The following is a 16,655-nucleotide window of genomic DNA, read 5'->3' as shown; positions in this document are numbered from 1 at the left end:
TCACTGGACAGGGCTGTGGTGGTCTACCTGATGGGTTTACGGTTAATGAATTGAAGAATATACATGTACATACTGGATATATTGCCTTATACTGTTACACTGTTACTGTTAGCTCACTGAATGTGGGGAGGTTTCTTGTGTTCTTTTGTGTTATGTATTATGTTAATGTGATTGTCCTGCCTCATGTTTAGTTCTGCTTATTAAAAATGCACAGTTGATATAAGGATAAATAAATGTTTACTTCAAATATGAATAAGCATAACATAAAACACAGATCACAAAACATCACAGTGTATTCTGACCCCTGCCCACAGGTGTCGTCGCAGGACCCCGCTCGGGCTCCTCTGCTGCTGTCGGCCGAGTGCCAGCGCAGCGGGACGGTCACTCGCGTTTCCCTCGACTACCACTGTTGCCCGGCAACCGCCCCCGCCACCCAGCTCACAGCCGTGCAGGTGCTGCTGCCGCTGGACCATACAGCCACTGACCTGCAGTGCCAACCACCCGCATCATGGTGAGAGATTGAAAGAGGGAGCAGGAGTGTAGGAGGATGATTGACTGCGGGTGAATTATATGTAAACAGTATGATGATCGGGGGTTGGGAAGACATTGAGAGGAAGTAGAGAGAAGAGGTCAGAGTGAGGAAGATGTGAGGCTATTTTCAGATAATTCCAGCATAGATCACCGAAAAAATAATATTCCAGCCCACACGGTCCTGCAGACGTGGGGCTTGTACTTCTCTTCAATCAAATCTCTTGGAACAGGTGGGTGGAACATCACTGAGTGATTCATCTTATTGGCTTATAGCAATCTTTCTGACCGTTTTCAGGCCGCTTGATGAGGATTAAAGAGTTTGAGCGTGAGGGAGACACTATAGATTACAGACACCTGCTTATCCAGCGTATCTTCTGGAATGAAGGGTATTAATAGGGCGTTTGTTCCTCCTTTGCTGCAGTAACAGCCTCTACTTCAGAATGTCCGGAAGGTGATTTCACCCAGAGTTATCTTCTGCACCTTTTTTGCGTTTTGACATGTTCATTCATGAGGACTGTATACAGTATTGTGCAAAAGTCAGTCATTTATTTTCGTTTTCAGTCAAAACGGCCATTAAATACAAGTTTTACATTTTTCGACAACAGGAAAAGAAAAGCAGAAACACATATTTAACAGAGAATTACACAGAAGCCTCAACAATTAAATATGATATCAGTTTTTTTTTCAGTTTTTAGTGAGTCACTTTTTACCTTTTTTCCAGCTTCCATTCTTTTCAGGAGTCTCACTTTCAGTTTCTCAAAGAAATCTGCAGACACACCTCCAAATAGAGGTCTACACTACCACGAATTCCTGCGGGACTCGTAGGACCCGCCACAGTATCTTGCGGCGCGGGACTCATTTTCAGCGTTATTTGCGGTAGCGGGCAGGATATCAGACCCATTCGGGCTGGAGCGGGCAGGAGCACGCATGAAGAGAAATAATGAGTAGCCTAAATAAAGCAGAACGATCACTGAATCATATATAAACAATATAACAGTAAAACAGTTAACATGAATAAAGTCATTCTCGAGCAAACGATCGCGTGAACAACACGCAGATTCCCCAAAGGTCTGACTCACACATACTGCGCCTGCGCGGCGTGAGCGACACGAGAAGCCTTGCTTGTCATTTTGGAGTCCCAGACGCCGCACTGAAGAGAACAGACCCAGCGCAGGTTTTTTCCACGCACTGCGCCGTCACACAGATAAATACACTGAAATAAGCCATGAAAATCAATGGAAAATTAAACAGAGGACTGTATACAAACTTAAAGGCGGTTTTTATGTAATTCATGACAAAATACTAGTTAAACGTTCTGTGCTGCAAACAGATTTATCGGTTGGTCTACAGGCTTCAAACTTTTGCCTAATCAGATGTCAGAATGCTGTCGAGGATAAACAGATATACTGTGTACATTTCTAAATGATATTTTTGTTGAGCAGAGTGATGTGACCATTTGTCTGTCTGGAAACAGGAATGTCTCATCACTCACACCACACAGAGGCAGCGTGTGTGAATCAGACATTACAGAGATGGCGGAGCCTTCAGTCCATCGGCCACAGCTGCCCAGCAAAACACCAAAAATAACCGTTGTGTGGTTTAATTCCTGCAGACGGGAGCGGGACTGAAAAAACAGTCCCACGCAGACCTCCACCTCCAAAGTTCAGTCTTGGAAGTTTGTTTTGCATTTTCTGCTTCTCAACCTCGATCCAAGTAGTCACATTCAGTGATGTTGAGGTCTGGACTCTGGGGTGGTCAGTCCATTGTTCAGCTTCTTTGTTTGATGTGTCCGTCTCCTTTTCTCAGTGAGGTTCTTCTTGAACAGCTACGCATCCTTTCAGACCCACAGCGCTGAGTCGTCTTCTCACAGTGGAAGGATGGACAGAAACACCTGTGGATGTTTTCAGATCTGAAGCAGCTTGATTTTCTCCTCTCTCTCAAAGATGAAAGCTTTAAATGCTGTTTATCTGATGGGGGCAGTTTTGGGGTCTACCAGGTCTTCCAGGTGGTTGTTAGGAGCCACATTTTCTCTGTAGTTTTTAATCAAATTTTGAACTCCAGTTTTGGAAACTCCTGTTTCTTTCACTCGTATTCCTCTGTCTCTGTTTATTCTCCTCAGAAATATCTAATGAGAATAAATAACTTGTACCTAATGGCTGTAAATAAATAAACCAGTAGTCTTCATGATACGGCTGAACGATAAATCGTTTCTATATCGTTATCGCAATTTAAGAAAGTGCAGTTTTCAAATCGCAAGAGCTGCGTTCCCATTCTGGACAGGGCTTTTCTATGGAGATCATACAAGCTGTAGCTGAATTCAGTAATTGGGAGGGATGTCTGGAAAGAAAGGGAGAGAGTGGCCAGGATGATGTGCCTGATGAGCTGCTGTGCCGACCCTTTTATTTATGTGTTTTTGTTTGTTTTCTCTTGTTTGTTTGTTGCAGGAATGCTGAGGAGAGGAGACTGCTATGGAAACTGCCGAACCTCTCCCCAACCAACCACAGCAAAGGTTTCCATCACAACCTCTTTTTCTCTCTCATCCACTCTTCTCTCTCCCCTTACCTACCAGAGAAAAACCGCTGGATCTCCTTGTTCGGCTATTTGGATTCAGTCTGGAATGCCAAACCATTTGTGCATATAATAGTATTATCTTCTTGTAGCCTGTATTTACTCATTTTGTTGTCATCATCAGTCACCATCATCCTTTATGAAATTAAAACACATCTAAAAAATAGAAAAAAAGGTTCTGCTCCCACTGACCCTTCAGAGGTTGCAAAAGCATTTCATATTCATATTCATAATTTCTCATTAAAAATTTAGATTTTCACCCTGAACATCTGCGTTAGTAGAAGAGGAGAAATTTTATCATGATTTGAATTTGATAGTTGACGGACACAAACCTGAACGCAAAGGCAAAGCATTCTGTAACTCACCTTAATTGCAAATCGTGTAATAACATTGAAATTATTATGTAATGTAAGTTAAATGAACACCAGACTGAGTCCACATAGCAAAACCAAGTGAGAGCTGAAGAGAAATAGGATGAATCATATCAGGGGAGTCATAACTCCAGCCTGGCCGCGTACGCAGCACCGTTTAACACCTTCATTTCAGCAGCTTTTAAAAATAAAACCTTGAAATGACCGTCAGCAGGTCCAGATTCTGCTCCTCACTCCAGCAACATAAAGCTTACCAGTTCATGTTCCTGGTCTTACCACCCCCTTCAGGCTGAAAATCTGGTCAGTTTCTTAAACATATATTAAATATATATTTATTCATTTTAATGGGCCTACATAGAAAACAATTATATTTATTTGTTTATGTAGCCTTTATAGAAAAAGGTATATATAAAAAACTCTATCTCCAAAATGGTAACTTTACAGGAGAAGGAAAAAACATACCTTACTTTTAATGGAAGTCAATGGAACCAGACTTTCTTTCCAAGTCATTTTGGGTCGTTTCTTTTGGTCCATTCATCATGAAATTTACACACAATGTAAAGGACAACAGGCATTTTCAAATTATTAAACTGAAAAACAAGGTTTTCTTCCAACAGCAGCGACATATAAGATATATAGATATAAATATATCCATAGGTATGGCTGAATGTGTGTGTGTGTGTGTGTGTGTGTGTGTGTGTGTGTATATATATATATATATGTGTGTGTGTGTGTGTATGTATATACACACACACACATTCAGACATACACATATATATATATATATATATATACTGTCTTAAATAAGTGGATGAACACTCAGACTCTAACTTGGTTGACGGCGCAGAACTGCTTTAGAAATGATTCATGTGGGCCGATTCAGATGACTTATTACTTTATATTAAATATAAATGAGTATGAATCCATTTCTAACTTTGCTGGAGACTTCTGGCTCTCCGAAATCACCCACACACTTTCTTCCCAAACAAGACAAAAACGAAAAAAATGTGCATGACCTTCATGCTGACCTCCTCCTTTTCTCTATAAACAGTCCAGTGTCGGTGTGGAAGGCTGAAGCTGAAAGGCAGCGTTAGCATAGGAAAGCCTGGAGTGGGAGCTGAGGCTGAGAAAAACCTCCACATTAGAGGAGCAGAGAGCTTTTCTGGAATAAACAGGAAATCAGGCGACCCTGGTCAATCAATTCTCTCTGCTAATGTTTGACACCCACTTGCTGTGGCTGACTCTGACATCCCTCCATCACAGCATGAATCAGATTCTACTGCGTCTAATGGATGTGCTCGAGTACCAGGAGCCACACAGGATCTTATTTATTCCTATTCCGTTTCAGAGCCGTTGATCGGGAACATTTACGTGTATTTCTGAACTTGAACATTCAATTCTAAACCTAGACTTTATTACTCAGTTAATCCTTAAGAATTATGACCCAGTATCCTCCTTATTCCTGCGCCCAATGATGCTTTGAGTGGCTTATGGACAGAACTACCTGTAGAGTGTAAACAGTCTATATTTGTGAAATGCTAATGACATCCTATCATGATAGAAACATGGGAATAAATAAAAATGTTTATTATTAGGATGCTCGAATGCTTCGGGGATGTTTGTAATCGACCTGTAACAAAATACATTTTTTGTCATTTTGGAGTGAAACATTTTTTAGTGGTCATTTTGGTCCATTTCTCCTGAAATGCTCACACAGTGTAAAGTGCAGCTGGCGCTTTCAAAGGATGTTAAAAACGCTGCACAGTGTTGATGTGTAAGTTCTGAGAGGAACTGAAGTCTGGACCTACATACAGACCCCTAAAGAGGTCAGTGGAGTGATTTTGTGTTTGTGTATCAGGTTCGGGCACGCTGTGTGCCAGCTGGCAGTGCCTGGAGGTTCCCCGCGGCCCCCCTCCCAGCCTGGCCGTGCAGTTCGTGGGTTCGGGAGCGTCCCTCTCGGGGATGGACGTTGAGCTGGTGGGCAGCCGTTACAGAATGTCCCTGGTGAAGAAGAGGTTCGCCACAGGTGAGAGAGACTTTATCTGTCCCAGATTAAGAGGAGTGAAGGGTGTTTTTAAGAATCAAGGAGAAAATGATAAAAAAATAGACTTTAATTAACTGGAAAATGTAACTGCAGTCAGCCTTAAAGGGCCAAATCACGGAAAATTACATTTTCTTTGGATGTAAACATTGCCAAAAATACTGTTCACTCCCCAGTCTGTACAGCCCATATGTGAAAATACGCAGAAAAATATCCTGTTTTTAACTTAAGTTATGAATCAGCCAATCAGAACCGCCCAGTCATTTACATATCAGTCTCAAAGGCTCAGTCATGTTTTTGGCCTAAACGACACGCTAAGCTGAGTCGGGTGCATCACTTGCTGAACAGTATGGAAGTCCAGACTGGCCTCGAGGTAGTTATTATTTTCTGGATTGTTATTTTGGGATAAAGAGTTAATTATCTTGAAATAACAAGTTACTTATCTCAAGATAACAACTTAAATATCTTGTGATCTCAAAATTATCTTGAAATAATTAGTTGCTTATCTTGTTATCTGAAGGCAACAAAATTATCTTAATGTAACAAGTTAATTATCTTGTGATCTCAAGTTAACAAAATTGTTTTCTTGAAATAATGAGTTGCTTATCTTGTTATCTCAAGACAACAAAATTAGTATCTTGAAATAGCAAGTTAATTATCTTGTGATCTCAGGACAACAAAGTTATCTTGAGATAGTGAGTTAATTATCTTCTTATCTCAAGAACAATCCAGAAAACTACAGCAACAGCTCATGGCCTCTCTGACCTGCCGTAGAACAGAGCTCCTAATCACTGTACTGCCTGTTCTGAGACCTCCCCCTGACTGTGATTGGTCCTCATGGTGTCACATGGTTGCCTGTGTCAGAGTTCTTTATAAGTATATTCACATGTTTGGCAGAACTTAGATTTCATTTAGTTTTCATGGTTTGAAGAATGCTGCCGGCTTAAGTTACATTTATGTCATAATAATAAAATTATAATATGTAACAAAAATTATACTAATATTATATTTTAATAATGAAAAAAGACAAAAAAAATTAATTATGACTGTTTTAGGGACATAAAACTGCAAACTTTGGCAAAAAATGGACAATAAAAATGACAGAAAATGTGGGATGAGTGACCAGATCATAATTTACAGTATGATTATATACAGTTTTCAGCATGTGAAGCTTTTGGGACTCTAGTTTGGTTTTATATTCGAACATGAACATGTGGTTCCAGTATGAATTAAATGAATTACACCCTTTACAGTAATTAGACTCAGTTCTACTGCTGTGGGTTTGTATTTGAACATGTGGTTCCAGTATGAATTAAATGAACTACGCTGTTCTGTTTTCTCAGGGAAGTACATGGCCGGCTGCTCGTTGTGAGAGATCGCGCCTGGTTATTTAACCGAGGCACAGAGTTTGCACTTTTATCAGACTTGGCCAGGTCCTGCCATCGGGGACCGGACGGACAGCTGGAGTGACGTGCCTGGGACCTGGACTTTACCCATGTTGCATTGCTGTGAGGAATAGACACTGGAAATCCAATTGGCTGTGCTGTCCTTGCTGCTGATAAGGACCAATATAATAGTGGCGTATTAGACCTGGCCTTGTTTTAATCTTTCAGCGCTTCGCTGTACAAACGGCTCACTATACATGCCTGTCCTCTCCCCTCTGAGTGCTCTTTTATTTGTACTGTCTGTTCGTTCGTTCTTGTGTGCAATGCGTACTGTGTACCTTTGCCAGCTCGATTTGGAAACTGGATGTAAGATTTTTCTTCCTCTGGTGAAAATTTGTGATTCCAGTTTAAACATGTAAGGGTTCTTGAATGATGTTACTATGAAAAAAAGAAGTGGTCTTGTTCATGTGAGTATAAGATAAAATTAATTATTAAAGACTTTGTAATGACCGAATCGCAGTAGCAGATGGAATCCTGAGCGGCTCACCGTGCTGAGAAATCAAAATCAATGGATCAATAAGTGGTTTACACCAATTTATTACACGTTTTATACCAGTACAAAATACAATTGATGTAAGCAGTTTTGTTACAGACTATAGTCTGTTCTTAGTCTAATTAAAGAAGTCAAGAACAGTTTATTTTCAAGGAAAAAAACAAAAAAAACACAAAAATAAGGTATCAATATAGTTGTGAGAAGAATCATATCTACTCCCATAAAAATAAACCGTAGCCAGAAGATCTAAAACAGCATTACCAAAAAAAAATAAATAAATATTACCAGGTTACACAAAGTGAATACTCTTCCCCAAACACACTAAAGGCAAAGTACTGTAACAGGCACGAGAAAACAAACAGCCTGAAACCTCCCAACGCCCCAACAATGGAAAAGAGAAAGGAGGAGTGCGGAGGGGAGGCCAGAGAGACATCAGCCAACTCACTTCCCATAAAATCATGTAGAAAAACATCCACCAGCGCTGAAATGCATCTCTGTAAACAATCAGGGGGAAAAACCGTGGCGAAAAACCAGGACGAGCGGACATCACTGGGCTTCTTTTCTCAGCTTAATAGCGTCCAAAAACATTGGAAATCCATCAACTACAATATTCATAGACCATATGACAAAGTTTGATTAAAAACAGACAATAAAGCCCCATCAAAGTTTAACCAGCTCATAAACGATAAAGCTGGGCACTTACAGATTCCACACTTACGGGTGAAAACAAATGCAGCACATTTTTTTGTTACTAATTCATTGGTAACATCTTTCCATTTTAATTCCCATCATACGGAAGATCTGCTTCGACGTTTTAAGTCTGAAATCTTAAATTTGAAGGAAATCTCTGGTAAAATCGTGAATGAAAATGAACATTTAAACACGCAAACAAACCATCGAGCGCAGGCTCATTCCAGTTACTTCAAATAGTCATTTACAGACATTCTGTCACTTTCAGCACAACCAAAGATCCAACGGCCCCTTTAAATCCCCCTTAGAAGCTTCAGAACATTTCAGTCTAACATGCAAAACTGGACCGAAGCCAACTAGAAGCACTAGTTTCTCCAGTTGACGACTCCTGGAGCCTGTAGAGTGAGGAACAGCACTACTGGCTCAATCACCATTAGAACTTTTCACAGGATCTCCTCTAAATAAGTTTATGTACAGTTGCCGTGGGGGGGGTGGGGGGCTCCTCCAGGACCAAATCAACACTACAGAAATACAGAAAGTTAGCATAGAAACGGTGGTTGAGGTATCAACAGCTCATCTCATATGGCCAGGGGTGTCGTATTTGTAATTATCTATTCTTTTTATATACAATTCTTTTCGTCTTAGAAAGAAACAGCGACATACATGTGCCGTCCATGTGGTTGCCATGGCGGCAAGAGGTCTGCAGTGCTGGTGGGGCTGAAGCACGCAAGGCTGCTTTGGGTTAGTGGGCTTGCATTATATCAGAGCACGCGCGGACGGAGCCGTAGCTACAGGAGGACAGCCCTGCAGCCTCTGCGGGAAGGTGCTGGAGACAGCTGAGGTCATCAGACGATACATTCATACTGCGAGTACAGGCACGGCCCGGATACAGCGACTGTTTTCTGCTCTCATCTAAGGCACTGAAAAGGACACTATGGCACGGAGATCCCACATTAAACACGGCGCTGAGCTCCCTCTGAGCTCGGAGAGGCACGGCTGAAAACCAAGGACCCAAAAGGAAACAAACAGACCCTCAAGCAGATTAACTACTATAAACTCTCTGGACAAAACTAGACTCCTGTACGCGTTAGGAACGAAAATCAGTGTTAAAACGCAGCTCGCTAGCAAGGGCGGTGGGATCTGAGGACGATCGATAAAATCCCACCACCCGACACTCGCACACGCACTTGCACAGGTACAGCAGAGCCCGTGCAGGCAGAGCAGTGGTCAGTCTTGGTGGGCGGCTCTCAGATCTCCTGCAGCGAGTGGTTGATCTCGATTCTCTCGCTCTTTATTGCAGGCTCACACGTTCCCCGAGATACGTCACCGTCGCTGCCGAGGTCACCGATATCCTCAGAGAATGAGGCATCTGAGGGAAAGAAGAGAGAGGAGGTTAAAAAAAGGGTCCATTTTTGTGGAGCTTCTCAGTCTTAAACACAGGGGTGAAGGTTTATACTGAGTCCTCAATAGTGGTGCAAAACTGTGTTGTTGACCACGGTTCTTCAAAACGTTCTGCATAATGAAATGGTCAGGATGTAAACAGTCATTCAGAGTGGTTTGGTTTGAAATGGTCTGTTCTAGAGAAACCTTAGTATTGTTCACAGTGGTAATGATGGGAACCTGGGGCTGGAATCACGAATGAAAAAAAATTAAATGCGTTTTTTTTTCTTAATCCCTTAAAATCTCAGGCTTATTACACACTAAGCCTTATTATTCAGTAACTACAGGGACCTCAATACAAACTGACTGAGAAATTCTTTGGGCCCACCGGATGGGGGGGTAACTTCATTCTTAAGAATTATTTTCTTTTCTGAACTGTTTTCTTAAGAATAATTCTAAGAACTAGTGGTATTCATGAAAATATTATGTTCTTAAACATTTTCTTAACCTTATGACAGACTCAGACTTGTTCTAGGGGGTAAGTGTTGACGAGGTGAGCATCTAAATTCATCACGGATGCTGCCTCTGCCACTCCTGCCCTCCTCGTCCATCACCCCACAATCATCATATTTTCCAAGGAGGATTTTTTCCTGATGGCTATTTCCTCCACCATCACCTCTAATTCTTATTTGCTAAAACTGTTTAAACGCTTGGTTTGATATTTTTCCTCCATTTTGCTCCTCTGAGCAGAGTAAATGAAATAACGCAAAGACAGTGAACACTAATTCAAAATGTATCTCCATCATTTATGGTACATGGTCAAATGTAACGTAGAGTACATAAAACAATTAAGATTTTCTTCCATCTTAAGAAAATAATTAAGATATCTTAAGGGAATATTTGAGAATTTCTTATGTTTTTTTTTTCCCCAAGTACTGCATTTTAAGAACATTCTTAGTGTTTGTAGTCTATCGGATGGCGGTTACACCTCAATTCTACACAATTCCACACACCAGCTGCATTTCAACCAACATAAACACTTAACGTCAGCTCAGAAACTGAGCCCGAGTCTTAATGAACTTGCAGCAAAGAAAGGATGATAGTCGTCTAGTTCAAGCAGATGGGTAGGTTTTAAAGACTGAGCTACTCGGGACGTTTAAACTTTGAATATTTTGAGTATTCATGTTAAATTTCAAGCTCCACTACAAGCCCTGATATTTTACTACTGAGGTTTTTGCGCATTTTGAATAAACAGTGGGCAGTTCAGGTTAATAAAATTAAAAATTAAATAAAAAGATTTTTCCTCTGGTCCACAGATTTGATGAGATTTTTAATATATATTTATAATATATTTTAATAATTAGTGGTTGAGTTTGACAACCTTGCTTTAGCCCAAATCTACCTTTTAAAACCTATACATGATGAATGGGTGGAGGGTGTTGTAAGTAAAAACAGTCCCTACAGAAAGGTTTACTACTAATTTATCATTATGATTATCATTATATTATCATTATAAACTCAGAATTCAGCAGCCATTTCAGATAGTAAATAAAATGGCTATAGTGGCTTTGCAAACACTGTGACCCCTGGTTCCTATCAGCACCACTGTAAAGAAATCTTTGTCAGCAAGTTTCTCTATGATGACCTATTTCACATCAAACTACTCCGAATGACTTAAGCACCACTTAAGAAATAAGCGAGTTTGTACCTTTCTCCAACAGTGGGGGCATCATTGAGCTGAGGTCACTGAACTAAAATGCAAAAAGACAACATTACATTCATATAAGCACATAATAACTACCAAAAACAAAAAAGGATTAAAACAGAACGAAGTGAAAGCTTCAGACAAACCTCTCCCATGACGGCGATGGGCGTCTCCCCGGTTGCCTGGGCGACGCGGTGCTCCACCAGGTAAAACATGTACTCGTCATACAGCAGCCGGATCAGGTGGAAGGAGCCGAAACTGGCAGCACTGCGCAGTGTCAGGTCTCTGATCACCATGGAGCTACGGAGGACGCATCAGCGTTACACATAACAACAACAAAACACCACCAGCATTTAACACCATGGAGCTTTTCAAAAGCACTTGAGCGTAAAGTAACTCCTAGATCTCACTACATAGTTGACTTAGGCTCTCCCTTTTTCAGATTCACACAGAAAGTTATTTGTGGAGTTAAACTTTCACGACCAGCGTTCCGGCCCGACTGCTGACCATGCGTTAAGATGGCGTACCTGTAGAAGGACCACTTGAGGAGAAACTGGCGCGCGGCTCTGGGGAAGCTGGGGCTGCCCTCGTGTGGCTTCAGGACCTGGCTCACCACATTGTCCAGCCAGGCAGCCCACTGATCCAGAGAGCTCTGCTGCTGCAGGGTCACTTTAAAGTCCTGCTCCAGACGCTGAACTACGCTCTCATCACACTGACACACCCACGAGGCCTGCTCCTGGAGAACACACACACACACACACACAGGAGGACGGTCAGTGTGAAGACAAAACAGAAATTTAAAAATCTAAATAATCAAAAATAATTTAATTTTATTGATATAGTGCCTTTCTCAACGTCACTTTATGGAATTAATGAACAAAATGGCATGCAAACAAAATATTATGATCAAATATAATAGAAAATGATTAAATAAAGAACAGATCTCCTATTGATCCCCTCTAGTTAGGACTGCCAACCTGAAACTTAAAAGTCTTATTGATGTGACTGACCAGTTTGGACCACTTTTTGTTTTTACTGATACCACTATTTAGATGAATATGAACTGAACTTTTAGCCAACTGTGTCTGAACACATCGGAATTAGACCTCCCATCCGTGCAGTGAAACACCACATACACACTAGTGAACACACACACACTAGGGGGCAGTGAGCACACTTGCCCGGAGCGGTGGGCAGCCCTATCCACGGCACCCAGGGAGAAGTTGGGGGTTAGGTGCCTTGCTCAAGGGCATTTCAGTCACGTACTGTTGGCTCTGGGGAATGAACCGGCGACCTTCTGGTCACAAGGCTGGTTCCCTAACCTCCAGCCCACATTTAGATCTTGAATGTGTTAAATATGAAAAGACAGTAGCATTAAGCTAAGACCTGTAGTGAGTACTGAGAGACTTTCCTGTATATCAGCACTAGGCAAAGGCCTGTAATGCACACTGGGACTTACATGTTAGCGCTGGGCTAAGGCCTGTATTGAGATGCGCATCTGTAAATTAGTGCTTGGCCAAGGCCAGTAGTGCATATTGGGACACAGACCTCATGTTAGCGCTGGGCTAAGGCCGGTTGTGAAAGGCAGACCTGCATATCAGCACTAAGGCCTGTAGTGCATACAGAGACACAGACCTGGATGTTAGCACTAAGCTAAGACCTGTAGTGAGATGCAAATCTGTATATTAGTGCTTGGCTAAGGCCAGTAATGCACACTGGGACACTGACCAACATGTTAGCACTGTGCTAAGACCTGTAGTGAAATACTAATCTGTATATTAGTGTTTGACAAAGGCCACTAGTGCACACTGGGACACAGACCTGGATGTAACTGCTATGCTAAGACCTGTAGTGAGACACTAATCTGTATATCATCCCTAGGCTAAGGCCTGTATTGTGTACTGGGACGCAGACCTGAATGTAAGCGCTATGCTAAGACCTGTAGTGAGATGCAAATCGGTATATTAGCGCTTGGCTAATATATGCCAATAGTGCATATTGGGACACAGACCTCATGTTAGCGCTAGACCAAGGCCGGTAGTGAAAGGCAGACCTGCATATCAGCACTAAGGCCTGTAATGCACACTGGAACACAGACCTGGATGCTAGCGCTATGCTAAGATCTGTACTGCTTTCTAAGACACAGGCCTGCATGTTAGCACCAAGCTGAGGCCTGTAGTTTGTAGTGAGATGCAGACCTGCACGTTAGCCTTAGACTAAAGTCTACGGTGTGTAAAAGAAGTCAAACCTGCACGTTGGCGAAGTCCACGCGGTTGAGGTCACTGAGCATCTGGTTGATCTGGGAGGTGTTCTGCAGCACAGCTCGAGCCGCCTGCGCCAGGTGGTTCAGGGAGGTGTACCTGCGCAGAGTCTGCGCGAACGCACTCACTACTGCAGCCTGAACACACAATAACACACAGAGTAAGTATCAGAACAAAGCTATGTCTCCATATTTACTGAGTCCTCATCAAGTCATCAACCCTCAGCACTAAGGCCTCTCATAATAATCAATAAGGAAACCACACAATGTAATACAATAACAAGCTCACGTCCTTAATAAAAGTTACTTTAACCAGTTAACATTAAAAGTGTGAATCTATCAAAAACAATCACTTTATTTATGGTTTGTTATGTCAGTGGTCACATTTTCAGTGGACATTATTTGACACTAGCATTTTAGCTCTAACACTGCTATTGCTTAAGCTCTCTCTCTGCTTCAGTGTACTCAAGCTTAGCTATGTAGCACTACGCTGTTAGTCGTGAAGTGTTATTAGCCAGTTGGTGCTAATGTTAAATGTTATTCCTGCCCATCTACTCATTTACTTATGCCTGTACTGGGCAGCAAGGCTATTGCCACTATTTATTCAGATGGACACTAAATATTCATTATATACACTGATCAGGCATAACATTCTGACCACCTCCTTGTTTCTACACTCATTGTCCATTTTATCAGCTCCACTTACTATATAGGTGCACTTTGTAGTTCTACAGTTACAGACTGTAGTCCATCTGTTTCTCTGCATACTTTGTTACATCTTTACATCTACAGGGTGGACTGACAAGGTAGGAGTGTCTAATAGAGTGGACAGTGAGTGGACACAGTGTTTAAAAACTCCAGCAGCACTGCTGTGTCTGATCCACTCGTACCATGGGGGTCCTGACCACTGAAGAACAGGGTAAGAGGGGGCTAACAAAGTATGCAGAGAAACAGATGGACTACAGTCTGTAACTGTAGAACTACAAAGTGCACCTATATAGTAAGTGGAGCTGATAAAATGGACAATGAGTGTAGAAACAAGGATTGGTCATAATGTTATGCCTGACCGGTGTATCTCTTTTTGAAGAGAAGCATGACCTTGGTGCGCACAATCTCCTGGGGGAAGTTACTCATGGCTGAGGTTAGCCAGCCCTCCAGACTCTTGGCGAAGTTTCTGATGGCTTGGGTGAGAGTACCTGTAGAAGAGAAAACATGAAAATGATTAAAGGGGAGATTTGTAAAGCATACAGTTCAGAGTTAACATGCAAAAGTTGTGAATATAGATTATAATGCAGTACAGTGAGCAACCCAGTCATCATATTGTCTGGCAGATTAAACAAAACTATCCAATATTAAAGGTACACAGATTTATCAGTGTTGACTGATAAAAGACTGATACTAATACAAATTAATCATGAAAAAAATAATCATAAAGGAATTAAAGCATGCAAAGCCTAAACTTTAGCATGATGTATAACATTTTCTAACAAAGTAATGTGAAAAGAACTGATGAAAATACCAAAACAAAATACATTTGTGAAAATATTGGCTGATTCTATTGGATATTGCAGTCTATGCCATGTTAGTACACAATTACTAGTAGTACATGAGAGATTTTCATATTGAATACAGAGTACAGATAGTACAGGAGAGCTTTGAGCAGAGATTAAACTGTTGCACTAGCATGTAGTACAGAGATAAGGGAGTTTCTAGTGTATTGCGGTGTAGTACTGACTGGGAACGGGCCGCAGAACATCAGGGATGAGGATTTCCACCAGCGCCTGGTACAGGATGTGATCACAGCTCCTCATCCACTGTTTCACTGGCTCAAACTTGCACAGAGCAATCAGCTTCTCACTGGGGATCACCCCCTCGATTTCCTCATCACTGCAGAGAATCAGAGAGAGAGAAAGAACCTTAAAACACAGCTCTTTAATTTGCAGTTCATTAAATCATAAAAATAACCGGTTACAGAAAAGAAGCAGCTTATTTGCAGCTCAGATACTAAACTGGACCGGTTGTAGGGTAAAGTCAAGCATGTAAAAACATGGCTTGAAGTAAGTTTATATTATCAGTGGACAGTATGGCTAAAACATGATATCATGGTATACTTATATTTAATTAATAATTTCTAATGGGTGTGTTATACATCACAGTATATATGCAAAGATTAACACGTCCTCTCTAGTGAAGAAACTTAAATATGGTGTTTTCTGCATATTATACAACAATTTCTATTTATTGGCCAAGTTTAACATATTAAGTTAAATGTTTTATGCTGAATTATTTTCCCTGATATGTTCAATTGAGTAAATAAACAGTAATTGTGCATTAAAATGTGCAGAATTGTGTTTTAGCTTATTTTTTCACTTAGGACATCCACATGTAATTTGACCAGGGACGCCCTTAAACGACTTTAGATGCTTAAGTAAACCTAACAGTGACTTCATACAGAAATTATTTTGAACAACCAAAGTTCAAAATATTTTTACAGTGCAAAATAGTAAAACCGAACTAAACATACAGACACTTATATCAACATTGCTTTGAAACACTAGCGCGGCAGGCTCAGCAGAAATGGTGCTAAATGTTGTTTCATGTCTGAATATCTTATATATTATTATATTATATATATTATAATAATATTATAATATAATATAATCTATTTATACATATTATATTATTATTATATTATATATATTATTCATCAGCTTTTCTGTTGGACTTTTCCATTCCACCTTAAATGGAGCTGGAGTTACATTTAGGTACTTGTACATGAGCCTGAATGTAACTGCTACACCATTTAAGGTGGAGCAGGATATTCGAATAAGAAACCGACTTCAGCTTCGTCAAATTTTGTCAAGTCATTTGACTCATAGGTGCATCCCACATGCTCACCCCCTCTGATCATCAGACACTGCAGGAATCTAGAAAATATTGCAGTTATTCCCAGAAAGCCCCCGAGACTGCAGGGCTGTCTGACGCAGCTGAATGAGTCAGGCGGCTCCTCGGGCGTTACGAGATAATACGGCAGTGCTCTGGTGTCCATGCTGGGCTAAGGCTAACCCCAAAAGACCAGCCAGTCCAAAGTGGACTACTTCAGATGAATACATACTAGACAGCGGGAGGTGACCAAGGCACTAAAAAGCTCCTTTCTTTTGTGACTACAAT

At 41.1% G+C, this 16,655-nt stretch overlaps 2 protein-coding genes across 4 annotated transcripts in view; one reads left to right on the top strand and one right to left on the bottom strand.

Annotated features, from left to right (window-relative positions):
• fcho1 (FCH and mu domain containing endocytic adaptor 1) overlaps positions 1-7,275 on the top strand; it is a 108,675-nt gene extending 101,400 nt beyond the window's left edge. Inside the window, 4 exon segments of the mRNA XM_036579536.1 lie at positions 315-511; positions 2,976-3,040; positions 5,329-5,496; positions 6,855-7,275. Coding sequence (XP_036435429.1) covers positions 315-511; positions 2,976-3,040; positions 5,329-5,496; positions 6,855-6,883 — 459 coding nt within the window. The 3' untranslated portion in view covers positions 6,884-7,275.
• A 1,371-nt stretch (positions 7,276-8,646) lies between these two features.
• The window catches only part of rfx2 (regulatory factor X, 2 (influences HLA class II expression)), a 58,404-nt gene continuing 50,395 nt past the window's right edge, over positions 8,647-16,655 (bottom strand). For 2 of the 3 annotated variants that reach the window (XM_036579538.1, XM_036579539.1), the window contains 7 exons: positions 15,220-15,371; positions 14,583-14,680; positions 13,473-13,622; positions 11,752-11,960; positions 11,371-11,524; positions 11,228-11,270; positions 8,647-9,508 (listed from right to left, as the gene is read on the bottom strand). In XM_036579538.1, coding sequence (XP_036435431.1) covers positions 9,387-9,508; positions 11,228-11,270; positions 11,371-11,524; positions 11,752-11,960; positions 13,473-13,622; positions 14,583-14,680; positions 15,220-15,371 — 928 coding nt within the window. In that variant the 3' untranslated portion in view covers positions 8,647-9,386. The remainder of the gene's footprint in view (positions 9,509-11,227; positions 11,271-11,370; positions 11,525-11,751; positions 11,961-13,472; positions 13,623-14,582; positions 14,681-15,219; positions 15,372-16,655) is intronic. The other variant, XM_036579540.1, reaches the window with a different exon arrangement.

This window comes from Colossoma macropomum, unplaced genomic scaffold, assembly GCF_904425465.1.
Source record: "Colossoma macropomum unplaced genomic scaffold, Colossoma_macropomum, whole genome shotgun sequence".
Taxonomy (NCBI): domain Eukaryota; kingdom Metazoa; phylum Chordata; class Actinopteri; order Characiformes; family Serrasalmidae; genus Colossoma; species Colossoma macropomum.
Note: the sequence above shows the minus strand (reverse complement) of the source record. Positions and strands in the feature narration are given on the sequence as shown.